At 45.2% G+C, this 26,433-nt stretch overlaps 1 protein-coding gene across 1 annotated transcript in view; it reads right to left on the reverse strand.

Annotated features, from left to right (window-relative positions):
• LOC131393773 (stimulated by retinoic acid gene 6 protein-like) overlaps positions 1-5,369 on the reverse strand; it is a 30,858-nt gene extending 25,489 nt beyond the window's left edge. The window contains exons 1-2 of the mRNA XM_058524809.1: positions 5,332-5,369; positions 3,449-3,579 (exon numbers count right to left, since the gene is read on the reverse strand). Of these exons, the coding sequence (XP_058380792.1) occupies positions 3,449-3,579; positions 5,332-5,369 (169 nt within the window). The remainder of the gene's footprint in view (positions 1-3,448; positions 3,580-5,331) is intronic.
• Between the last annotated feature and the right edge of the window lie 21,064 nt (positions 5,370-26,433).

The following is a 26,433-nucleotide window of genomic DNA, read 5'->3' on the forward strand; positions in this document are numbered from 1 at the left end:
ACCCTGCCTGGGACCTCCTCCATGCCAGGTACCTCTTGTAAACTATCGTGCACATTATACAGAAGGCAATGATAGTAATTTTGCCACTGACGAGCTCTGAGATGGTCTAGCAGGATCCAGGAACATCTAATCAGGCAAGGTGACCTTTACTAAGTGTGTGCTTTGAGCTGGGTCCTGGGCCAGGCACTAAGGACAGAAGAGGAATGAACAAGTTTCTTACTTTGAGATGATTACAGTCCCATAGAGAAGATGGGGAGGAAAGTAAGTAGTGTGATATGTATTGTACCAGAGGCGTATTCAACCGGCTGTGGGGACAAGAAGAGGAAGCCACTGACCTTACCTGGGGTCTGGGTATCAGGGAAGGCTTCCTTCCTGGAGGTGGTGACATTTAGCAAGGCCATGAAACATAAGCAGGAGTTTGTAAGATGGAGAGAAGCAGGGAAGGAAGGACATTCCTCACTCAAAGGATGGGAGATGGCCGGTTGGGTCTGGTCAATATTGGTGTGAATCTGAGTGGTGGAAGATTGGCAGGAAAGGGCAATATCAAAGGAATACTTGCTGTAAAGACAGAAGCCTCAACAGCATAATTTTTTAATTTACCTGAACTCTCCCTGCTATGGAAGCCGATAGAGCAACTAAGATGGCGAAACCAAAAACCCACAGACAACATCTACAACAAATGTAGGTGACAAGACCCCTTTGATATCAACATGTGAGTGAGAGGAAGCAGAGGGAAGGCAACAGGATGTGAAGGCCCGAGAACAGAAGAACCCAAAATTGCCGGCAGATACAGGAAATTGAAGCCGAAATAACAGCTGAAACTGAGCAAGGTGCTAAAGGCCATGACTCACAGGTGAGAATAAGCAGACCTTAGTAAGGTCTGACGTGCTGGAGTTGTTGGGGCCATGAACTCACTGTATTAAGTATCTAAGTTCCCTCCCGGGACAGAGCCCCACGTGATGGTGCACTGCTGGCAGAAAGGCTCCAATGAGAAAGATAGGAGCATTAGGAGCTGGGAAATAGTGGGTCCAGACAAAAGTGAAGGGAAGAAGCCGACTCAGAAAGAATGAGGAGGTACTGAGGGTACCTCAGTGAAACCACTTTGTGAAAACAGACGAGGGAACCCTGACGTAAGACACGACGTTCTGGCCCAGTCAGGTGTTCAACATCATTAGTCTTCAGGGAAATGCAAATCAAGACAACAATTAGATACTACTTCACACCTACTAAGATGGCTATAATAATAAAAACAAAAAACAGAAAATAACAAGTGTTGGCTAGGATGTGGAGAAACTGGAACCTTCACACATTGTAGATCAATGGAACAGAATACAGAGTCCAGAAATAGACCCAGACGAATGTACCCAATTGATTTTAGATAAAGGTACAAAGGCAATTTAGGGCAAAGGACAGGTTTTTGTAACAAATAGTTCTGGAACAAATGGATATCCAAAAGCAAAAAAAAAAAAAAGGAACTTCAGGGAGCCGGCCCGGTGGCATAGCTGTTAAGTGTGTGCGCTCTGCTTTGGCAGCCCAGGGTTCTCGGTTTCGGATCCCAGGCACAGACTGACACACCGCTTGTCAAGCCATGCTGTGGCAGCGTCCCATATAAAGTAGAGGAAGATGGGCACGGATGTTAGCCCAGGGCCAATCTTCCTGAGCAAAAACAAGAGGAGGATTAGCAATGGATGTTAGCTCAGGGCTAATGTTCCTCACAAAAAAAAAAGGAACTTCAATCCACACCTCACACTATATGCAAAAAATTAACTCAAAATGTATCATAGACTTAAGCGAAAAACATAAGACTATAAAACTTCTGGTAAAAACATAGGAGAAAATCTAAGTGCCCTTAGATTAGACAAAGATTTCTTATATGATACTATAAGCACAATCCATAAAAGAAAAAAATGAATAAATTGGATTTCATCAAATTTTAAGTGTCATCTCTTCAAAAGAAACCATTGATAGAATAAAAATACACGCTCAGACTTGGAGAAAATATTTGCAATTCACACATCTGATAAAGGATTTATATCCAGATTATGTAAAGAACTCTCAAAACACAATAAAAAGAAAACAAAAAACTCAATTTTTTAAAATAGGCAAATGATTTGAACAGACACTTCACCAAAAAAGGCATAGGGATAGCAAATAAGCACATGAAAATACGCTCAATATCATTAGTCATTACAAAAATGCAAATTAATACCACAATAAGATACCACTACACAGCTCTTAGAATGGCCAAAATTAAAAAGACTGACCGTGTGTTGTCAAGGGTATAGAGAAACTAGAACTCTCATACACTGATGGTGGTAATCTAAAATGGAACAATCATTTTGGAAAACAGTTTGACAGTTTCTTAAAAAGTATGACTTAGTACATGATCTATATGATCCAGTCATTCCACTCATAGCTATTTACTCAAGAAAAATGGAAACACAGTATATATGAAGACTTGTAATGTTCACAACAGCTTTATCTGTAAATGCAAAAAACTGGAAATAAATCAAATGCTGATCAACAAGTGAATGGATAAACAAACTGTGGTATCTCCATATAGTGGAATACTACTCAGCAATGAAAAAGGAGCGAATTTCCAATACATGCTAAACATGTATGAATATCAAAATAACAATGCTATGTGAAAGAAACCAGTCCCTCCTGTCCCCACCAAAATGAGTATATTCATTTATACTGTATGATTCCATTTATACAACTGCCTGGGGATGGTGGTGGTGACAGGATAGGGGTGGGAAGGAGAGATTACAAAGGGAACAAGTTAACTTCTGGGGTTTATTATCTGGATTGTGGTGATGATTTCCTAGATGTAAACATTTGTCAAAACTTATCAAATTGTGTACTTCTAACAGGTGTATAGTGGTGTATTATTTTGGTTTAATTTGCATTTCCCTGAAAACTAATGAGATGTTGGTAGGCATTTGCTCATACAGGCTTGGAGTCCATGAGAAAGAACTGGGCTGGACAGAGAGCGTTTGGGAGTCATTGTATTAGGGATATTTGAACATGTAGATTAGAGTTGTTCCTTCAGGGAGAGCATGAAGCATGGGGAAAGAAGAGGCCTCAGACCAATGGCCAAAGAAGTAGTCATTATTCTTTGAGGAAGTATCTGAGGGCTTATTGATAGCAAGAAGGCAGCCATGGCTCTGACTCAGGAGAGATTTTTGGGGTGGGTGATGGTGAGTCTACTTCCCGAGTCTTTGTTCTACTGTCTAAAGGACCTCTGAATCTAACTGGGAGCAAGTCCCCACAAACAAGCTTTGAGACTTGGTGGGCTAGACCTTGACCTTGGGCAAGTAACAGGCCAGGAAGAACATTGACAGCTCACAACGCTTATCCCCTCATCCCAGAGAACCTTGCCATGCAATCTCTAAGAGCAAGAATTTCCCCGGCGAGATTCTCAGCAGGTGTGAGGCACCCCTTGTACCTTGAGCCCACTGCGGCACCTGCAGGAGCTGGTAGTTTTCTGAGAACAAGAACATGACCTTATTGGCTGTGGCCCCAAAGGCGATTCCATAGGACCATCGGTTACTAAAGGTGCCCACGAAGTCCAGAGGTCTGTGAAGAAGAGAAACAGCTTGTGAGGCTAGGAGGTGACTCATTCCCACAGTTCATCTCCAAAGTATCCACCCCACCCTGAGGAGGGATGACTGGGTAGTAAACTATTCATTTCAACCGACATTTCCTGAGGCCCTCTGTGCCAATTTGGGGGCTAGGCATGGATTCAGGGTACTGAAGTGAGGAAGACAAAATTCTTGCCCTTGGGGAGCTCCAAGTCTAGGGGAACCCAAGCAAGGACTCCAGTAGCCATGACAATAAGCAAAACGGGATAAGATTCATCCATGAGAGACACAGGCAGTATGACTCAAGAGACCATCAGGTCTGGGGGCGCCTGCCCTGCACCCAGCACAGTCTGTGAGAGTTCTTCTTGCCAAACCCCCTAATGCAGGTCTGGGTATCACTGGCTTTGCTAGTTCTATGTGATCGCCCCTTCTTGACCACAGCTGATTGGACTATGGGTGACCACCTGACTTTGGATGGGTCAATCAGATGCTTGGTCTTGTCTTTTGGATTTGTGACCCTGAGGACATGAGCCAGTTAGATTACAATTCTGTTCTGGAAAGTCATGCCAGTCCTCCCAACACTGGACCCCACCATGGACAGCCCTGCCCCTCCCTGCCCAAACCCAACCAAAGCTCAGAGAGTTCAGAATTGGCTTCCAAGCCACTGCACCCTCCACACCCAGGGCTACCCAGATGTGCTTAAAACATCTCAAGGAGGCTCAGCTCACTATGGGAAAGGCCTTCCCACACTCAGCACAACGGCTACCTAAGCGAGCAGGAGGGACAGAGTTCCCTGTCACAGGATAACTGGGAGTTATCCTGGCCTTACGATTGGTGTTGGCCCCGAACACAGGGTACCCCAAGCAGTAGTGATCGACCCTGGCTCAACTCACATGATGATTCCAAAGTGGTTCCCCAGGAGGTAAGAAGTGTCACCTCTCTGTCTACGGTGCTCTCGTCTTTGGAGAAAGGACAAGACCAAAATGATGAAAAGCTATAGGAAGAGAAGATGAGAGTGTCAGTAGGAATATTCATCCTCAGCGTGGCCTTGATGCCCTTTCTGAAAGAGAGTGTGTCAGTGAACAGAGCACTCAGAATGTCTATGAATCCTCAAACTCCAGACTCAGGGAGCTGGCTGCACACACCCTTGAGCTTCCAGAATCTTTTGTACTGGGCTTTCCTTTGTGTTGCCCTGAACAGACATGGGTTAAAATCTAGTCTCTCCTACATACTGGCTGGAAGAGAGACATAACTTATCTGAACCTCAGTTTCCTCGTCTGTAAAAAGGGGATAATACTGTCAGGTTAAAAATCCTTCTTTACTTTTTCTCCTGTGGATTCAGTCATATTCTCACATACTTGATGCCTTTTTTCTCTTTCCCTTTACTAGAAACTTCTTGAGAATTGTCTACACTTGCTGTCTCCATTTCCTCACCTCTCACTTGCTCTTCAACCCACTAACCTGGCTTCTACCCTCATCACTCCACAGAAACAGTTCTGGCCAAAGTCGCTAATAACCATCTTGTTGATCAATCCAATGTAAACTTTAAGCCCAAATCTGGCTTGACCTCTCAGCTGCATTCCACAGTGTTGACCCCTTTCTCCTCCTAGAAACACTGTCCTCCCTAGGCTTCCATCAACCATGCTTTTCTGGTTTGTCTCGATTACTTCTCAGTCTTCTTTGCTGGATCATTCTTTACCCAATCACTAGATTTGGAGTTCAGTCCAAGGACCTCTCCTCTTATTACCTGATCCTCTCTTCCTTGGTGGTCTCATCCATGTCCATGCTGTCAATGGCCACCAATACAAAGAAGACTCACAGACATGAATCTCCAACTCAGACTTGACCCCTGAGCTCCATAACTGTTCATCCAAATACATAGTCGCCATTTCCTTTTGATGTGTTTAAAGCTTCTCAAATTCAGTATGTCTTAAATGGAACTCATGATTTTCCTTCCTGCCCTATTCTTTCATTCACCCCAAACCTGGATCTCGTCTCATTTTCCTTAACTAGTGAATGGCAGATAGCACCATCCTTCCAGCTGTGCAAGTTAGAAACCCAAGTCATCCTCAACCTCTCCCTCTCCTTAACTTCTCTATACAACCCATTACCCAGTCCTATTGTTTTTACCTCTCAAACATCTCCAGTTGACCACCACCATCTAAGATGAGCTAAAATCGCCTCTCACCTGGACCCCTGCAAGCATTCCTAATGGGTCTTCCTGCCACCTCTCTTGCCCACCTCCAAGCTGATCTCCACCTTGCAACCAGAGTGATAGTTTCAAAACATAAATCTGGTTACACCACTCTCATGCTGGTAACACTCCAATTACTTCCCATTTTACTTTCAATAAAGCCCCACCAGGCTCCACCTGGCCTGGCCCTGCCCACCTGCCCAGACACCTCTACCTCCATTCTCCACTCCAGCCATGGCGGCCCTCTCTGTTCCTCAGTCTCCATTCTTCCTCTCTTCACAGAGCTTTTGCACGTGATCGCCCCTCTGCCTGAGATGCTCTTTACTACATCTTCCAACAGACCTCAGCTCCATCACTGCTTCCTCAGAAAAGCCTTTTTTGACTCCCCTAAAAGCCAGTGTCCCTGACTCCTGGGCCCTTAAAAGCCTTCTTCCGCCTGTGTTTTTGGTGCATAATGTAAGAGAGCAAGATGAGATTTAGAAGGAAACTCAGCTTATGTCTCTCCCCTGACCTATTCAGGCCTCTTTGGGAGCCTGTGTAGGGGAGCAGCCCAGCTCCCATTCCCTCCGCCCCTCACCCCTCCCCTGCCTTTACTTACTGATGGGAGAAGAGAGTAATGGAGAAAGAGCTCCATATCCACTGAGCTGGCACAGGTGCCATTTAGCTGCCTGGTCCTGAAAAACGGCCGAAAAACACATTCACATCATCAGTCACTGCTGCAGTCATTGACCCTTTAGCTGTGAGCACCACCATCAGGAATTTGGCTTGTGGCCCACTGAGATCATCTAATCTTTTTAAATTTCACTTTCTCAGGGCCAGTGCTGCTCACCTGTGACGTGTCTCCCTTAAGTAAATTAATCTTCTTTCATATTTCTTTCTCCAGCTTGATTATCTATCCGACTGCCCTGCTAACTGTATCTAACTCCTCCCTTTCTTTAATGACACATCAAGGACAGATTTAGGTTCTGTGGGGCCCAAAGCTTATATAATTTGGATGTCCTTTTTATTTATTTATTTTTTATTATAATTTTATTTATTTATTTATTTTCCCCCAAAGCCCCAGTATATAGTTGTATGTCATAGCTGCACATCCTTCTAGTTGCTGTATGTGGGACGCAGCCTCAGCATGGCCAGAGAAGCGGTGCATCGGTGCACGCCCGGGATCCGAACCCGGGCTGCCAGCAGCGGAGCACGCACACTTAACCGGTAAGCCACGGGCCCGGCCCTGGATGTCCTTTTTAAATAAAACTACAAAAATATCTCACTTTTTCATATTTCAAGGAAAACATATTACCATGTAAACACTTAACTAATGTGCCTCCCACCCTCCCAGAGCCGCGGTCAGGTCCTGTGCAATTGAGGGGCCTGAGACTTAAGCTTCAATAACTTCACAGGAAATCAGCCTTTGGACACAGTTTTCCATAATCAGAGGTCACGAAGCATCAGCTCACTCCTGATCCACTGCAGGGGTGTTGGGGCAGGTCAGTAGTTATCTGGACTACAGACTGTGGACTCTGTCCTCTCCAGGCTTCACAGTCTGCAGGGGCTGCTGGGATCTCATGTCTAAAACATGTGACAGCAGTTTCATGGCTTCTCTTTGAAGGGGACCTCCTCCTTTCTGGGCTCCCCTCACACTTCATCCTCGCTGCTCTGACTTCCACTACACCACCAGAGCACGCTCTCTCCCACCTCCTGATCTTTGCTCGCTCCTGCAGCATCCATCTAGCCCTTTCCTGGGCGTCCTTCCTTGGCCAGCTCCGAATTTCCCTCAGAAGTCTCAGGGAAGAGCACTCTCCGGGGGAGCCCCTGAGTGTGGCACATTCCGCCATAATTCTTTAAGATCCCAGTACTCCACAGTTATGTCTAACTCTGGGGCTGAAACATCCTAGCAGTGGTGGGGACTCAAGCTATCAGAAATGTGATAGAACTGTACAAGTCAGACTTCTGCTTTTAGGAAGGTAAACTGAACACATACATCAGTCTCCCCATCCCATATAAAACCCTCAAAATGATAGGAAAGATGTGTTTTTCTTTAAAGAAAGAAAGAAAACATAGCTACATTTGAAAGCAAGAAGGGAAGCTATTGGGGACACAGAAACTACTAGAAGACCTGCAATGATGGAGAGCAATTGGGACTAGATCAAAGAGAAAAAGCATCAGCCAACATGGCTACAGACTACGGGGCCACACAAGATATGCTCTACACCCACAGTGCAAGAGGCTGGAGCCAAACGGGCTTGCCAACAGACCACAGAATGATGAACTGGGGTCCCACAGAGACCCACATGTTCCACCCCTGCTGACAGGCCAGGGGCAGTGAGGTTTATGTCTCTGGGAGCAGTATATATGGGTCATGGAGAGGGAGGTGGTGCCCCGGGCCAAGGTGGCACCTGCGAGGGACCAGGAGCCTCGGCTCCTGAGGTACCCCTTCTAGCACTACATCCCACCTGCACCCCGCTGCACGGAGAGCAGGCTTCATACTAGCCGTGGGGCAGCTACCACCCCCCCGCGAAGCAAGCATCCCAGTGGAAAGCTCCATCACAAAGACGAGCACACAATGAAGAGCCAGCAGACATCCGAGGAAAGATCACACCACAAATGGGATCTCAAGACTCAACAGACTGAGGAACCCACTCCTGAGGAAATGAAGTTAACATGGAACCTCTCTGAGGTAACTACCAGAGGAAATGCTCTACGAGGAGAATAACTCCAGGAAGAAGTAAGGGATGCAAGAAGCAGCAATAAGCAAAGAAATTAGCCAAACTTACTGTTAATCCTGAGCACAGGATTTAAACAGATATATTTAAGTTTACGTACATTTTTACAAAGATAAGAACTCAAAAAGACCCTCTGAAAGAAATATTGGAGGAAATTCTCAAGTAATAGGAAAAATGAATCTAGGAGGAAGGAGAAGGATTTAAAAGCAACAACAGAGAAATTAGTAAAACATTGTTAAATATCTAGATAAGAAATTACTGTAAAACGAAATGTTTGAAATGCCAATTAGGAGATAAAATAGCAGACGACATCCCACATGAGAGGAGGGAGCAGTGGGAAGGACCCGGCGTGGACGCAGAGGGGAGTAAAGCGATGGCCAAGTGCTCGGCATGTTTGGGAGGGTGACAGAGAAGCCTGTTCTCTCTTTCTGGGCTTTCTAGGAAAAATATAATTCTAAATAAGTACATTAAAAATCCACAGCTAACTACCGGAAGAATATAAATAGAAAGTAAACCAGTATATTAAAAATGTATATGAAAGAAAGAAAACTCAATCACTCCAACAAATGACCAGGAAGAGAAAAAATGAAATAAAAGTTAAAAGAGAAACACCACAAGAAGAAAAATGTCCAAAGAATAGTAAGCCACCAACAAAGAAATTAAAATATTCAATAAATTCTAAAAATTTCAACTAGTAATAAAAGTAGAAATGAAGATGAAATGCTGTCTTATCTATTAAATTGGGAATGACTAAAAATACTACCAAGCATTATTAAAGGTTAACACAGGTTGGTATTCATTGACTGGTGGTCAGAGTGTAAACTGGTATAACCATTCTCAGGGTTAATTTTGCAGTATATACCAAGAACCTTTAAAATGCAGCAATTCCACGTCTAGGAGTTCTACTTCTAAAAAACATAAGCTGAGGAGGGGGTAATCCACGGCCAGGTGCCGGCCCTGTGCTCTCCTGTGTGCCTCTTAGCCATGCCTCGAAAAATTGAAGAAATCAAGGACTTTCTGCTCACAGCCGGGCAAAGGATGCCAAATCTGTCAAGACCAAGAAAAATAAAAATGAAGTTTAAAGTTCAATGTAGCCAATACCTTTATACCTTGGTCATCACAGACAAAGAGAAGTCAGAGAAACTGAAGTAATCTCTGCCCCCGGGTATGCCAGTGAGCTAAAACGAGCCAGGCGTGCTGATTAAAACTCTATCAAAAATTTTTAAATTCTTAAAAATATATATATGCTAAGGAAATAATCGGAGAGGTACCAGAAGATAAGTACTAGAATGTTGAGGCATCTCACTCTCTCTCCCTCATATGTGTGTATAACATTTACATGTAATATATGCTATTGTAAAACATTCAAAATAGTTACAAATGTATAAAGTAGTCCTTTCTCCTCCCATAATTGTTTATAACCTATACAGTTTTAAGCAAAAATGGGATCAGACTAAACTTTATTTCTTCATTTAATCAATAAAAGAAAGGAAATTCATTTAGTAAAGAAAGGAAATTTCTCAAGTCAGTATCTACAGACCCATTGGACTCTTTTCTATGGGTGACTCTGCCTACGCAGACTCACGGCTGGGCCTGTCTCCTGGCGGAGGGGCTGGGTGAGAGTTAGTCTGGCAGCAGCTCGCAGCAGGTGAACTCAAGGAGGGTCGACAATGTAGCTCTCTAAATAAGGGGTCCATACTGTGGAGTCTGGTCCCCTGGGCTATGCTTCCACTCCAGCAGCCACTGCGGTGAACAGATGAATTGTGCCTGGAGTCAACCCAAGTTAGAAGGCCACTGAGACCCATTTCTTGGTCTCTTGAGACCCATACTGCTTCCTGGTGTGTCCAGGCTGGTGGAACAGATCTGTTGAAGGGTGAACAGCATCTATAGGGCAGCAGCAAAACAGCATCCCCAAATGGAGAAGATCGTTCTCCAATGATGATGCCCTGGAAATGTGTTGATGATCTACCATTAAGTGGAAGAAAGAAGACTATAAAACAACATGATCCCAAGTTGTGAATAGTGGTTCCTTCTTGGTGGTGGGATTAGAGGTCATTCTACTTCCTTTTTCTTTATGATGTTTCTAGATGTTCCAAGTGCAGTACATAGAGATATACTGCTTCACATTTGTGTATCTATCTCCAGTGCTTAGAACAGTGCCTGACACAAAGGAGACAGCAGTAAACACATGGTGAATGAATAAATGTTTGCTTTTGTAATCAGAGAAAAGATGGAACATTGTCCCAAAGCAATAAAACACCATTCTGAAGGGAAGATGTCCATGAAATCAGCAGAAAGTGAAAACATGCCAGGTTTGCTTTGTGATCAGGTAAAAATTACAAATCTTTCATTAAATAAAAAAGTTGAAAATAAAAAGCTATGAGGGCCAATCTGAGGCGTGCTCTCCGGCTGGTGCATCTAGAGCACAGGGTGTCTGTACTCCCCACTCCTCTCTCCAACCCCCCATGTTGATCACCTGCTGGGGGCGGGGGGTCTCTGTTCCCACAATCCCTCTGCTTCCCTTGGTCCTAACGTTATCGCTCTAGAGTAATAAGTTAAAGCTTTCACTGATGGATGTCACTTTATTGTGGGTCACTATGTCCCAGGCACTCTGCTATTTTATATTATCCAGTTTAATCTTTATAAGAATCTTGTGAAGTAGATATTATCTTCTTTTCAAAGTGAGGAACTGAAGGCAGGAGAGGTTTCGTAACTTGCCCAGGAGGAGGTGAGGCTGGGAGCCCAGCTCTCCTGCCTGTCACCACCCTCCCAGCCCCAGCTGTCAGTTCCCATGGCTCCTCGCAGCTCCTGGAGGTCCCCGACCTTCCAGGCTGTGGCTGACTCATCTCTGATCCCCAAGTCCAGCTTAGTGCCTGGCACAGAGAGGCTCAGGGAATGTCGGTTAAATCCCATGGAGCCCTCCCTCAGGAAGTTGAGGCCCGCCAGGTCTCCTACTTCCAGCATTGCCCGCCCAGTCTGCTCTCCACCCTTTGACCAGAGGGACCTTCCTAAAAGTCCACATCACTCCCCTGCTCCCTCTTAGCGGTTCCCTCCCAGCGCAAGGAGCCCAGCTGGAGAGAGGGGAGACAGAGACCAACTCTCGCGGGCTCTCTGGTTCACGTTCCCCACCTACCCAGCTGACTCCCCTCGCCCTCCACTTGTCCTTCAAGCCACCCTCTGGTCTATTTCCTGTCACATGTCCTTTTCCATCCACCGCTCTCAGGCTTCCTCCCTCCTTCCCCTCCTTCCCAGGGATCTCTTTTTCCAAGCCTGTCTCTGTTCTCATGAGTCCTTTTCTCTCTTGCGTCCTCTGTAACATCCCTGACAATCTAAACAGATACACGAGGACACCAGAAAGCGATGGTTCTATTTGTTGCATATTTTCGAGTAGCATTCTCAGTTCTTAGATCTTAAACATTTAAATGTTTGAGTGAGAATTCTTAATTCCTGACATCTGGGCAGGATCTCAAAGTCCTTTCACATTCTTGATCTCATATGATCTTCACAAACCTGTGGGTTAGTTAAGACAGGGGTTATTATACTTGATTTATAAATGAGGAAACTGAGGCTTTAAAATTTGACATAAATTGCAGTGTCAGGATTCAAACCTCGGTCCTCTGACACCACATCTGGGCTCTTCTCACTCCACTCTGTGGCTCCAATCTAAAGACAAACGGAAATCTGTTCACTGACCCAGGAACCTCTGGATGGTTCCTTCCTCCATGCCAGCTTGCCTACTAATTAGCTAAACCATGCCTTTCTCCCAGTTCCATTAATCAGCAGCCTCAAAGAGGGCAGCTGCCAGGAACACATGGCTGTCCAGCATGACTTGTCTTACATCTGACTCTTATAACTCACCTTGTGTTTGTGGAAAGCATCTCGGTGGAAAAGCACAGCTGGCAGCCCCAGTGAGCAGTCTGCTTCTCTGGATTGTTCTTTGGGCTTCTCTGGCCTCTTGATTATGACTGCTTCTGATATTCTGGTGTACTGCCCGGTTCTCTTCACAACACCAAAAAACTCAGAGAAAAGGCAAACATCCAGTCAAACATTGACCAGAGACATGAAAGCAAGCGGGTGGCCTTCTTCCTTGTTTCAGAACACTGCTGGCCTTTCTTCTGTTCTTCCTCCCCTTCTCATGCTGCAGAAGCAGGCACCTCCCTCCAATTTCCCCTCTCCTGGGCTCTTGCAGTCTCTTTTCAGCCCCTGCTGTGGGCACTGGCCCCCTGAGCTGTCTGAGCTTTGCCCAGCAGCTGAGCCCTCTTTGGCTGGCTGTAAAAATTATTACAGGCAATAAATTAGGACTCTGCCTCAAGGCAATAAACTAGGAAGCTAGGACCACTGGCTTCAAGATTCTCGTTGGAAACAAGGTCACCCATTTGCTGAGAGAAGAGGCTGGAAACAAGTTCAAAACTGAACCTCGCCCATGTGATGGAGAACGTGATACGATTTCCCAGTTACCAGAATAGCCCATGGATTCTAAATGGCCACCCTGTTTCCAAATGATCTTCAGGGCCGAATGGGAACTAGACCCCAGGTGTCCTTGTCTGTCCATTCACTGCATCTGTCAGCTCCCAGGCCAGTTAATGGCACCGCCATACTCTTCTCACCCACAAGTCGTCTGTGGCTCCTCCCCTTCTCTCACTCCATTCATTATGCCTCCCAATGGTTCCTATCCATCCCTTCACTTTGGTGTCTGAGGGCTCAGGATGTGAGTGTGTCTTCTTCACTTCCTCTTTTCCTTTCTGCCAGCCTGGTGTTGGTGTTCAGAATGGTGCAGCTACAACACGGAAGGAGCCTGAGTCCCTGATCAACACTTGAGACTAGGAATAGCTGTTTGAGGCTTTACAAGATAAGGAATAAACTTCTACTCTGCTACAGCCATTATATACTTTGGAGTTTGTTACAGCAGCTAGTCCTTCTCATAGCACCTTCTTTTCCATTCACACTGCTACAGCCCCAGATCCAGCCCTCTTCACCTCCTGACTGGCCTGTCTCAAGGGCCCTCGAATGACCCTGCAGCCTCCAGCCTTCATGCCCCATGCATTCAGACATCTCCCGAAGGCACAGCTCAGATATGTTGTGCCCTTGCTGAACATCCTCCCGTGGTCTACACTCCCGACCCTGGCGTTCCAAGCCTTCCAAGAAGTTGCTTCAACCCTCTTTTCTAGCCTAATCTCCACTCGTTTTCTACACACATCTACGGGTGTTTTAAAGTTGCTTATTCATCCCTAAACATAAGCTTTCATGCTATTCTGGATCTTTAGAGAACAAGAAACAGAGATCCACTCAAGTTGCCTAAGTTGAAGGGGTGTCTTATTACTCCCCTGCAAGGGCTGGGACCCAACCTGGGAAGGTGGTGGAACCTGGAGCCACTCTTGAGGACGGTCCCTCCCCTCTCGTGACCAAGGGGTCTCTCTTTCTCTTGTCTCTCTCCCTACGGGCATTTTTGCTTCAATGTGTTCTCACTGTGGCTCAGCCCCTTTGCTTCCTAATGGTTTCTGCTCTCTCATGGCTTCAACTCACCACTGTCCTGACTCTTAATTCATGGTACCCTTTCAACTTCTACCCACAACGATCACTGGCCCCTGTCCAAAGTTTCCTTCAGTTCTAATTGCTAAGAGAAAAGATTTGTCCCAGTTTATCTTTTCCCCCAGGTAGGTGACTGGCCAGTCTGTCTATGCCTTTCTATCTTTGGCTCAATCACATGCCCCTTGTACTAGTTTGCTAGGACTGCCATAACAAAATACCACACACTGGGTGACTTAAACAACAGACATATATTTTGTCACAGTTCTGGAAGCTGGAAGTCCAAGATCAAGGTGTCAGCAGGTTTGGTTTCCCCTTAAGCCTCTCTCCTTGCTTTGCAGAGGGCTGCCTTCTCACTGTGACCTCACGTGGCCTTTCCTCCGTGCATGTGCATCCCTGGTGTGTCTCTCTGTATGTCCTAATCGCCTCTTCTTATAAGAACACCAGTCAGGGCCGGCCCCGTGGCTTAGCTGTTAAGTGCGCGCACTCCGCTGTTGGCGGCCCGGGTTCAGATCCCGGGCGCGCACCGACGCACCGCTTCTCTGGCCATGCTGAGGCCGCGTCCCACATACAGCAACTAGAAGGATGTGCAGCTATGACATACAACTATCTACTGGGGCTTTGGGGAAAATAAATAAATAAAATTATAAAAAAAAACAAAAAGAACACCAGTCAGATTGGACTAGGGCCCACACTAATGGCCTCATTGTAACTTAATTATCTCTTTAAAGGCCCCCATCTCCAAATACAGTCACATTCTAAGATAGTGGGGGTTGGGGCTTCAACATACGAATTTTGAGGGGACACAGTTCAGTCCATAACACCCCTGGTTTAATCAGCTGTGGTGAGCGGGAGAGGGTCATGGAGCCAGGGAACAGGCGCCATAACTGACAAATTCAGGCCATTTGTGCTTGTCCGCCTGGACCCCCTTATTCCTCTCTACAACACCTCCTCCCTCTGCTGCTCATCTCCATCGTTTCTGTTCATTAAGTCCTACCTCAAGCATAATATCTGGCATGCAGCGTCTCCTGATCACCATGGTGTAGTCTGATCTCTCTTGGCGTGGTCTGCATCTCTTCTATGGCACATGTTTAGGCCTTCTTTATCTGTTCATTTAACAAATGATAGAGAGGCAGTCTGGTGCGCTGGTTCACAGTGTGGACTTTGGGGCCAACTCCACCATTTACTAGCTGTGTAATTTTGGGCAAGTTACATTGTTAACCTCTCTGATCCTCAGTTTTAGCTGAGTTATACCTACTTCATGGACATGTGAGGTTGAAATGACCTAATGCACATCAACACTTAGGTACAGACATGCAGTAAGCACTCAATGAACGTTAGCTAGTCTTGGGTGCCTGTCCTCTGCAGGGTACTGACTAGCATGTGGAGAACACAATCACATCACAGGTAACTGTGTCGAGTCTCAGCTCCCCTGCGAGATAGGAGGGGCTTGGGAGCCACCACTAGATCTGATTCAGCACATCGTCTACGGTACAGGGACACCCCACAGATGCTTGTTCTCAAAATTGAAAATCATGAGAGAAATGAAAAAGACAGAGAAAGGTGAAGATCGGGTACAACACAACTCTTACTGGATGCCTAGAGACACAGAAACACTGTAAACGTGATTTCTCTGACACCAGGCCCTCTCCTTCCTTGGAAGAAGCAGTTCTTGTGCATCCATGCCACATCGTTCAGAAAAAAGAACTGCAAAGCTCTTCTCCTTCCAGGCTCATGGAGATGTTCTCTCTTCTGGGAATGCCCATCTGCCAGGTGCTTCCTGGCTCCAGAGCCCAGCTTCAAAGGGATATTTTCAATTCTTGGATTATCATGGCGGTTTCCCTCACAATTCTACAATTGCTCTCTTCACACGATTAAGGAAGAGTCATTGATGAATTTCCACTGACCGCCCTGGGGAGGATCGGGAAGGCAGCCACCTTAAAGAGGAAGAAAAGCTAAGACATTTGTTCTAAAATGCTGAAGTTTGGGAAAATTTCACCCACAGTAATAAGTGGTGACCATGCTCCAAACATGGCCTCTCTGAACCTGGAGGCCATCCTGTGTGACAGATTTCATCTTCCCTCTCTCGTGCTTCCTCATTTTAGTGTTGAATCTAAATGAAGAACTTAACATATCGCCATAAAACATTTCAACATTTGATTTCTCTCTACCATTTTAATCTATGAAAGCCTTTTGAATACTGCTTCTTCAATCCAATGTCCAGTAATTCCTTTTTGAAGCTTTGGGGTATTTGAATGCTTTTGCTGAGTTCATCCAGGTTATTGATAAAAATATTGAATAGAACAGAGCCCTATAGCACTCCTCTAGAGACCTCTTTCCAGGAGCCATGTGCTGCAGTTGGCAGAGAGTGAGGAAAGAGATGACTGACGACACTAGAACCCAGGTGACTCGATTTGAGCCCTGTATTTATCAGGGCTCAGAGTTCTGGTGACACGATGGAAGGAAATTCAGCAGAGCATCACAGAGGCCGTGCTTATTTCCTGAGTGTTAGGAGCTTATCACAGGCTCTATTTATTCTATAGACATGTGGCTTAATTATTAAATTTAGAAAGAACCCAGATCTCTGGAAGACCTAGTGCAATTTCTTCATTAAGTAATATCGATGGCTTTCTGGAGCAGTATGACCCTTGACTAGGGATAATTTTTCTCACTTTGAAAAAGAGTGAAACTAACCTATATTCCCATCCTGTCCCTTCTCTGTCACAGACAGGCCTGGCGTCCCCTGTATCCCCCTGGCAGAATAAAGACAAACTCCTTAGCTGGGTATTCAGTGACCTTCGTGACCAGAATGCAATTTACCTTCCCAGACTAGACTCAACTCTGGATAAGTCCATAGGAGATCTGGACTGACCACTCAGCTGCCATCCACCTCCTGTACCCTCACCCAGCCATGCAAGTCACAAATATTCACGAGTGGTACCTGTGTGCCAAGAAGGATGCTAGTCCCTGAGGACACATGCTCTAGGGACACACCTGTGCCCTCTTCCCAGGCTGGCCAAGATCCTGGCTTGAGTACAGTGGCCTCTCTGGGGAGGGTTCTGGTGTTATGCGATTTATCACAGATGGAATGCAGAGAGTGAGGGCACAGAGTGCGGCAGCAGAAGGTGGGCCGGGACAGACTGCTGGTGTGGGGCTGCACAGGGACCGCCAGGAGCAACAGATCAGACCCTGCAAAGGCCATTTCCAGAGCAGCAGGAGGGGGACCCATTTAAACTGAAGGCCAACCATGCACAGGAAAAGGAGTCCTGGGCTGGGACACCCAGAGACCTGAGTCCTCAGCCCAGCTCTGCCTTGATGGGATCTGTGACTTTGAGCAAGTTCCCGCCTATCCTGTGCTGCAGTCGCCCCCCTGGAAAGTGCAGATGTCAGAAGTGGTCTCTAAACACCCTTTCTCCCCACCTGACCCAGCTCAGATGTCACCTCTGTGAAGCCTTCCCTGATCTCCCTCACCACCCCCAGTGCTTCAGGCAGACCCACAGCTCTGAGCATTCGGTGATTATCTGCATGCATTTCTGTTCTCTTCTCCTGACCCAGAGTGCCTTATCCCAGCACTGGGCTCATTTGAATTATTAGGAAATATACATTGAACTAATGAATGAGGACAATGTCATTGCTAGATCTGTAATCCCTGCATTGTCCACAAGCTGGCAATGTGCACAGGTGGCCACAATGCAAACTGCATTTTGGTGGAGGCCCTGGGAAAAGATGCTGATGGGACGAACGAAGAACCTAGAGGAACTTTCCTCAAAGACATGTCCTCTGGCTCCCCAGAGGGTCTGTGCTGTCCCCTTCGCCTCCACCTTTACTGTGTCAGTCTGTCAGATGGCAGTGCAGGTCTGAGCTCCCAGGGCTAAGCCTGGATTCCACGTGTCCAGGCTTCTCAGCTGGCCTGGGAAGGCCTGTGGTCTGGCCCTCACTGACCTCCGGGCCTCTCCTCCTGCCCTTCCACACCCACACGCAGCACTGCTGCTGGGCTGAGCTTCTCCGTGCTCCTGACTGTGCCATGTTCTCTCTGGTCCTCCTGCCTTCAGACAACACACTGTTCCCTCTCCCCACCCTCCTTCCAGGCAGCACCTACTGGCTCTTCAAGACTCAGTTTAGGAGGCACCCTTTCCGGAAAGCCTCCTTGACTGTTTTCCCCAGCACTTTTCTGTAGTAGCGTTTTCTGCACTAAAATTGCTGCCTATCTGCCTCGCTGAGGCCGCTGTCTTCAGCTCACAGCGCCTGGCTTGCTCATCCATCCCCTGGGCCCCTGCACAGCCTGGCATGCAGTAATGGGCCCTCTAGGAGCTGCTGAATGAAAAATGAATCCACGAATCCACCAGTTAGGGATGTGATGCAGCAAGATGAACAGAGAACCATCCCCCCAACAGGGGAGACATTGGAGTATAAGAGAAAACTACTCTGCATTCACGTGGACACTGGCTCTGGAAGAGAGCACATGCTCCTCAGCACAGCAAAGACACACCACTGCTTTGAAAGGAGAATGGCCAAAGGCATGGTAAAAGAAGGAGATGCTTTCCTCCCAGGAGACTAGGCTGCGCTGTCTTCTACGAAAATGAATCCTCGCTCTGGCAAGGTGACTTATCTTTCAATTATTTAAGAGGAAACTGATGGCAACTGTTTAACTCTCTTGATAGGAAAGGAAGGTTCCAAGGGCTTCCACTTGGCTCTGCCTCTTACTCCATGGGTCACAGAACTGATGCCGGGATTCGGCCGTTGTCAAGTGTGTCTCTTCTATTCAGGACCTGAGGAAGTAACCAGGGGGGCTCACTGTGATTTGAATGTGGGCCCTGATCGCTGTAAGCCCCCTTTGACTGTGGGCTACAGTGGACCACTCTAATAAATGGTCAGAGGTCCCCTGGGGAGGGCTTACAGGAGGATTTATAGAATTTCAAGGGTACCTGGCCTCCCCTTCTAGACTAGGTCTGAAAACTGGATAAAGAGACCCTGGTTTTCCACTGTGGGGATTGAAATCAGCTTTTGGACACCAGACCTGGAGTTTGTCCTGTTGTACAGAGCAAGTAACACTTTAGTAGGATGTTCACTATTTCATTCCTAGGGACACTGCGACGACTAGCTAATGTCAAAGATCCCTGTGGGCCAAAACACTGCAATGTCCACTTCATCCTGCTGCTGCCCATCATGTGCCCTGTATGTCTTTGGCGCTTAAGTGCTGCCACTTGGCCTCTGCTCTTCTGGAACCCCATCATCCCCTGTGGACTCAGGGAGCCCATCTCAATGGTGGCATCTCTCATCATCGTATGTGGCCAACAGAGGAGAGCACCACAGAGCTCTTCAAGGACACTAGTTCTCCCTCACTGATGAATTTCCCAATGTCACAGGGAAGGCAGTGTCCTCTGGGCCCTCGGGGAATGCAGAGGGTGGGTGGGTGTGCAGGTTGTCCATAATAAATCTATTCCAACATCTCCCCTAAGCCTTTTGATTCCTTCCTTGAAAACACACTAGGGAAGTCCTGGCTTCTCACCATGATGAACTGTAGGTCATTACTGAGTCTGTTTCACTTAAACAGCTGAGTAAAATGTGGAGTCACCTCCAGCTGCACAGACCAACACATTAACCCAGAATCTCAGGTAAGCATACCTGTATCAATAAATTCAACTCAATACAGAGTTATATTCTGTCCTTCTTGGTCTAACACCTTAGAATCCATTCCTGCACATATTCCCCAACTTGCTGCAATGTAATTTAGCAAAACCTTGCCATTCTTTTGGGATAGAAGCTATATCTTCCCAGATCAGACTTTGTCCTTGTCCTGCTCAAGCATGTGAAGCTCTGGTGCCAACTGTGAGTGGCCACAAGAGGTGGCTGGGGTAGGTCTTGAGGAGAAAAGTTATCCCTTGCAAGGTAACTGCCCTGAGAGACCTCATCACAAGGTCCTTAAACAAGGGAAAGTGAATCTTCTCAGAAATAACTGGCAAACAGCTTCCCCCAGCAAGGGAGGCTCAGAATAACTCTGAGGCTCAAGATTCTCAGTGTCATCTGAGTCCACCCAGATGTCTCCATTCTACGTCTCAGGTTCCCACTCCTTCCTAATCGATGCCTTAACTTTCACACAAGAAATTGGCAAGGCTGTGAATTCGACTTACATTTTAATTATGCAACCTACACAGTTATGTTTTATGTGTCATTTTCAGCAATACAGACCCTGCAGCTACAAGAAATAAATTTATTATTTTAGTCAATAATTTATATTAGTATTTGCACTTATTTCTAGTTAAGTTCTCTGGTTCTCTGATTGTGACCCACCTTTGAGGATTGTTTCCTGGGACCACTCCTGATACTAGTTGATATATCACTCAGAGTTTAATCAAGTGAAAAAAGAAATTTAATATAAAGAATTGTTAACTAGGTAACTTGAAGGTAGCAACTGCAGGAAGCAGCTACCAGCAGCAGGGCTAGGAAAACAAAGGGAAAGGACAGGATTATCTAATCTTAGAAGCACATAAGATGAAACTCAGACCTCTGCACTGTTGGGGCTGCTTGGCTGGTGTGGCTAAGCCTGGAGAAGGGGTCCTGTGGGGCTGGAGCACCCCCTTCTGGATGAGTCTGAACTCCAGCATCCCATCAGCACTGTCTGAGCCCCGAATCTCTGCTCAGCTCACGGCCTCCAGGTCTCACCCTGCACTTGTGCAGTACAGGGTCAGCCAAAGGTCAAACGAGACTCTCTACAGACTCTGGGGTTTCCTCTCTGTGGCTCCTGCCTATTTTGTGTCTGCCTCCCCCCAAATCCCAGCTGCCCTCGCCTGAACTCTGATCTCGGCCTCTTCTGTCCAGGAGGCGGCTACAACCACCTGGGCTCCGCCTGCCTGCACTCTGTCCTGGGGCACCTCCCCAGGGAGAACGCCTGCACTCACACTGTGTGCTTCCCCTCTCAAGGACCACAGCCTCGAGTTGGAAAATACTGCCCCGTGCCTGCAAACAGTTGTTTTATAGTTGTTTACGGCAGGAGGGCAAACCTCGATCATTCTTTTCGGCTGCTCAGCATCTGAGTTCCCATCTTTGCAGGGCTCCACGTCTTGCCATGTTCCCTCTTACACAGGATCAGATTGAAATCTGCCCCACTATAACTCCCACCCCTCATTCTCGGGGCTTCCTCTCCCTCTGCTCTGGAACAGCCCACCAGAGGCCTGGAGACAGGGATTCATATTCCCTCAGCCTGGAGGAGGGCCTTCCATGAATAGCCTGACTGTTCTTGAGATTCAAGTCCATGGCCATTTACGTTAGCTCCTCTCCTCTTCCTCTGCACGGGGAGCTCCCAGAGGGCGGGGAATGCCTGCCCTTCTTCTCTGCAGTCACAGGAGGAGGGAATGGATCGGGACATTCACACCCACTTGAGCAGCTGCTGAGTGTGCACGCGTCTACTCTAAGTGGGCACTGCGGAGGAGGCAGAAATTCACACCACGGGAGCTTACCACCTGCTGACAACAGAGGGGCCTCAACCCCCTTCCCCACCAGGAGGATTCAGCTGCACTTTTTCCCATAATCCTATGGGCTAAAGGTGTTGCCCACAGTGTTAACTGGCACTGGAAACCAGAGGTCACTGGGCTATGGGCTATGGGCAGTTTTAAAGGAAATGGATGCTGATCACCTTCAAAGCTTTGGAATGTCTTCTCCACCCAGGTACCACAGGCTCAGGGTTGGAAAATGAGTCTTGTGCTTTAGTCTCAGTCATGTTTACAAAATGCTCTCCCCGCTACTTAAAAGGTGGGTGGATCACGTGTAAATGTGCCTCTGCCATTGTGTATCCCGACCTGTGTTAAGTACACATTAATCTCATAATAATGACATCATTCAGTACTGCTCCCTCAGTGTTTATAAAAAGCAGGCAATCATCCCTGTATACATTTATTTGCTAATCACAACCATGCCTCGTCCACCGTGGGTCTCCGGGTCAGGCACTGTATCACGGGAATGGCTCAGTTGGAGGGAACTAAAGATCTTCTCACCCAATGCTTGAAGCTTTGATTCCCTCCACGCTCCTTGCCAACACTCATCCTTTAACTCCTCCTCTGACAGGGAGCTCACTACCTCTGGAGCAGTCCATTTTCTCTTTAGACAGCCCTAACCATTTGAAAGACTGAACTTACTAGGGAGGATGTCCCTGAAAAGCAGCATGGAGTTTCTCTCTCTTTTTTTTTTATTCAAACATTTATTTTTAAGCTGAGGAAGTGTTGTTATTTACTCAATCTGTCGATATAAATACCCTAAGAATATCCATAACCAGTAAGTTGGTGAAGAACTGATATGGGAATCATGGTATGCATCTTCCTGAACAAAAATAAAAATTCTAACGGGATAATCTCTCGGTCCATTTTGAAACCTGATACCGAACCAAGTGGGCTCACCTACTGGTGAGTTAAATGAGACTCCACACCAGTGGAAGTTGTCTCACAAAGTAAAGTGTATTTGCAGCAAATAGGAGGCCATGAGGAATCATTTCCAAAGCCATGGAGTCCCCAAACGAAGGGAAGCAGGAACTTTTATTTAGGTTGGGGAATGAATATTCAAAAGGGAAAGGCGGGTACACTGCAGATTATGGTACACTTCATATTAAAAATAAGGCAAGGTCATGGGCATAGCTCTTGTAGGGAGGCTTAGTTAGCTCCAGGGTGGTTGCTGGTTGTGTCTCCTTAACATAAAACAACTTGGAAAAACAATTAAATGCTTCCAAACCTCAGAGCATTAGTTAGTGACAAATCTACATCCAATTCTAAAATGGAGAATATTTATAACTGAGCTCAACCAACATTTATTGCACATTATTGTGAGTATGGCAATGTGCTAGATATTGGTGGTGCAAAATAGAAAACAAGTCCTCCTTACTTTTAATTCTCTTAGACTTTTCTAAAGAAGGAAAATGCATAATTTCAATATAAATATTTACATTTCTACAACCACTCCCCAGTCAAAGCCACCATCATATTTTGCCTAAAACATACAATAGACTTCCCCTTACTTTACTCTGACCTCTCTCTAATCCTGTCTTCTCCACACGGTCCATTCCGTTGCTATTAGAAGAAAATGCAGACTCCTTAGCCTGGTCTACAAAGCCCCGGGCCTCCACCTCTGCCTCCTCTCACCTTCCCGTCTGGGTCAGTGTGCTCCGGTCACCTTAGCCTTCCTTCTCCGTGGTGAACACAAGCTTCTTTTTGCCTGCGACCTTTGAACTTTCTGTTTCTTCTGTCTGAAATGCTCTTAACCGGCTCCTTGAACAGCTGGTTTAAGCTTACAGATTTCAAATATGACCTCCTCACAAATGCTTTACCTGACTACTTGGTTTCAAGAAGCACCTCACTTCCCACCACATCACCTTCTAAAAATGACATCATCCTATTTATTTCCTACATAGCACTACTTATTTTCTGAAAACAGAACAGTGCCTTGCACCTATTAGGCACAACTTATACATATTAAAATTAATAAATATGCTTCTCTAAGAATTTTAAGACAAGTCATGACTTATTTCAGTCCCTAAACCCCTCTGAATTTTACATTCTAAAACTGCACAGAAGGACCTAATAAAAAATATCTACTGTTAAAAAAAAAGCAACAGGCCACAGGTGGAGTCATGTGCCCCCAGGACAGCAAACCAAGACTTAATTGTAATGTCAAATCCTCCAGGAATGTGACCTTAAAAGGATCAGTCTGGAAATTCCTGATCAACACCTGTGAGGTGATCTGCCTGATAAGACCCCTGCTGCCCTTCACCCAAAAAAAGATGACTCTTCCTGAAACAATCTTTTTCTTTCTTTTGCTGATAACACCTTCCACTTTGTGCAGCTCCTCGGAGAGCCCTTCTACCCACTAGATGGGATACTGTCCGATTCACGAATCACTGAATAAAGCCAATGACATCTCCAAACCCACTCAGTCAAACTTCTGTTCATCAACACTACCTACCCACCTATATATCTGTTTGTCTACCTCCCAATGTTGTGAAAAGAAATGGACATATATTATTAAAGAAAAATCAATGACAGTTATCAAGGGACCCAGAACTTAGTTACCTTCTGCTATCTTGGGCAAGTCAACCTCATTTCTCTAGGCTTCAATCTACTTATTTGTACAACAGAGGATTATATTAGATCATTTTAAAACAACTTTTCAGTTCTAAAATTCAGTTTTCTGAAGTAGATTTACCCTAAATTAAAATCACTAATATTCCTTTAAATGCACATTTTTCATGAGCTGAGCACAATGAGACAGAAATATCAAGCACTCAGTTATGGGCTTCCTGTCCATCTGTTGATTATTTTTTCTTAATTATCCTTTTTTGATGCCTCATCTTGAGTCCTTTCCATCTCCCACTCCAGAGTGGGGGAAAATAATGAAACTATTTCATAAATTATATTGAATTATGCAATCACTCTTCCCTTAGAAAATAAATGCATTTCTAACAATGTATGTATGCCAAAAAATTTAAAATAATCCAAGAGTACTAAGAAGAATCAGTTTTTGCACATACATTTACAGAACATGTGTTATTACTGTTTTCCAAATAATATATACAATAAAGAATTTGTTGCACTTTCTGTTAAAACTAAATCTAAAAATTTCTCATGAGAAAAACATACCCCCTATCACCACCACTGGAAAATAAATTTTTAGGAGTATACTATAATATAAAAATAACAGTAATAAATAAAAAGATAGAAGTGGGTAAAGACAGTCAAGCTAGAATAATATGTGTTAACTTAAAATTAACACAAGTGATTTTTTTCAGTTGCAATTCAAATGAAGCAATGATGAAGTTTAAAGGTACTGATTGAGAAAAATCTAAATCATATAATAAAATTATGGGAAACAAGATTAGAAGATGCAGTAAGCAGAATTAGTTTGAAGTCAAGAAAATGCAGGCAGCAAGAGAGGAACAAACATTCTACTTCATACAATGCAATGAGAAGAGGTCCTATAAGCTCAGGGAAAATAATCATGGAACTACTTTAATGTACAGTAGAGGTACCCAAAATAGTATGCATGAGAAAATCCTAATTTACAATACTTCATTTAAGAAAATCTGTAAAAATAAATTCTGCAGCAACCTTAAGTTAGTTGACAGCTATCTTAACATGGCAATAAAATTGCATTGTGAAACAAAATCAGGAGTGGTTATGCAATAAGTCGTGTGAAATTACATGCTGTGCTATGCTGGAAAAATAAAACATCACAAGCCTAGTAACCATGTAATGTAAATAAACACAATGTAAATGAACAAATGGACTTGTTCATTAAGTGGCTCCTCTATTTTATTATTTCTATTTTTCCACACTTGTAGGCTGTAACTGATTTATTTTTACTAGATGGAAAATAAAGAAGTTAAAACATTATACAAGCATATTAGCTTAATTTCCTCAAGATTTAATTTCCGTCCACCTGTAAGTTTACTATTTGATAACAACTAACACATCAAAACCAATAGTTGTCAAAAAAACAGTTTTTTTCCAAGGAATCAGCAAAAGTAAATGCTTTTTGGCTCACTGAAAGCCATTCCAGTGGCAAATCTGGTAGAAATAAGCACATTTTACTCAACACCAAACCAGCTATAGATTGACCTCACTTAACACAGGACTCACTACCAGTGCCAGAGCGGAGTGTGCAGAGTTGTTATATAAGTTCCCTCTGGACTGAGCAAGCCCAGGGCTGAGCTGAAAGAGAGAGACATCCTTTACACCCTTCACAGTTTATCCTTCACCCCAGTCTCAGGCATTCACAGGCTGGTGTACGTTCATTTCTTCCAGAAAGCATGATTTTGAGGCCAAAATGCAAACCTCTAAAACTTTAAAATTATACATGAAATGAGCAATACATCATTATTTAGAATGAAAAGGAGGCTAATCTTTTGATTATGTACTATATATCAGGCAAGAAGTGAGATGCTTTTCTGATGAGATCTTATTTAAACTCCACACTGAACTTGAAAGAAACAACTGTGAAACTGCTTTCCACACTGAAGTCCTATGAAAATTACTAAGGAAAAATATAATGCAGAGCCCTCATTAACATGACTACTCTGAACAAGCAGGTGAGACTATAGCATGAGGCTACCTCTGCAGAACAGTCACCGTCCTCTCAAATGTTCTCTCCCAGCAAAACCTAAGTCTCTTATCAACATTAATAGTAAATGTGGGGGCGTGGAAAACCTATCAACCACTCAATGTAACCCATGGAACAGTCTCCTGTGGTAGGAACCGGCTCAACAGCCTCAAAAAACACTTTTCAGCCTCACCCATATGACCCTTGAAAAACAGAGAAAACAGATGATTCAGCAGCAAATCGTGAGGGAGTCGTCACCTCCTGTGCCCAAATGAAGGAGACTAATGTCTACTTGGTAATCATAATTTAAAAAGTGTTTTGTTTTTATCTAAAT

This window comes from Diceros bicornis, chromosome 28, assembly GCF_020826845.1.
Source record: "Diceros bicornis minor isolate mBicDic1 chromosome 28, mDicBic1.mat.cur, whole genome shotgun sequence".
Lineage (NCBI taxonomy): Eukaryota > Metazoa > Chordata > Mammalia > Perissodactyla > Rhinocerotidae > Diceros > Diceros bicornis.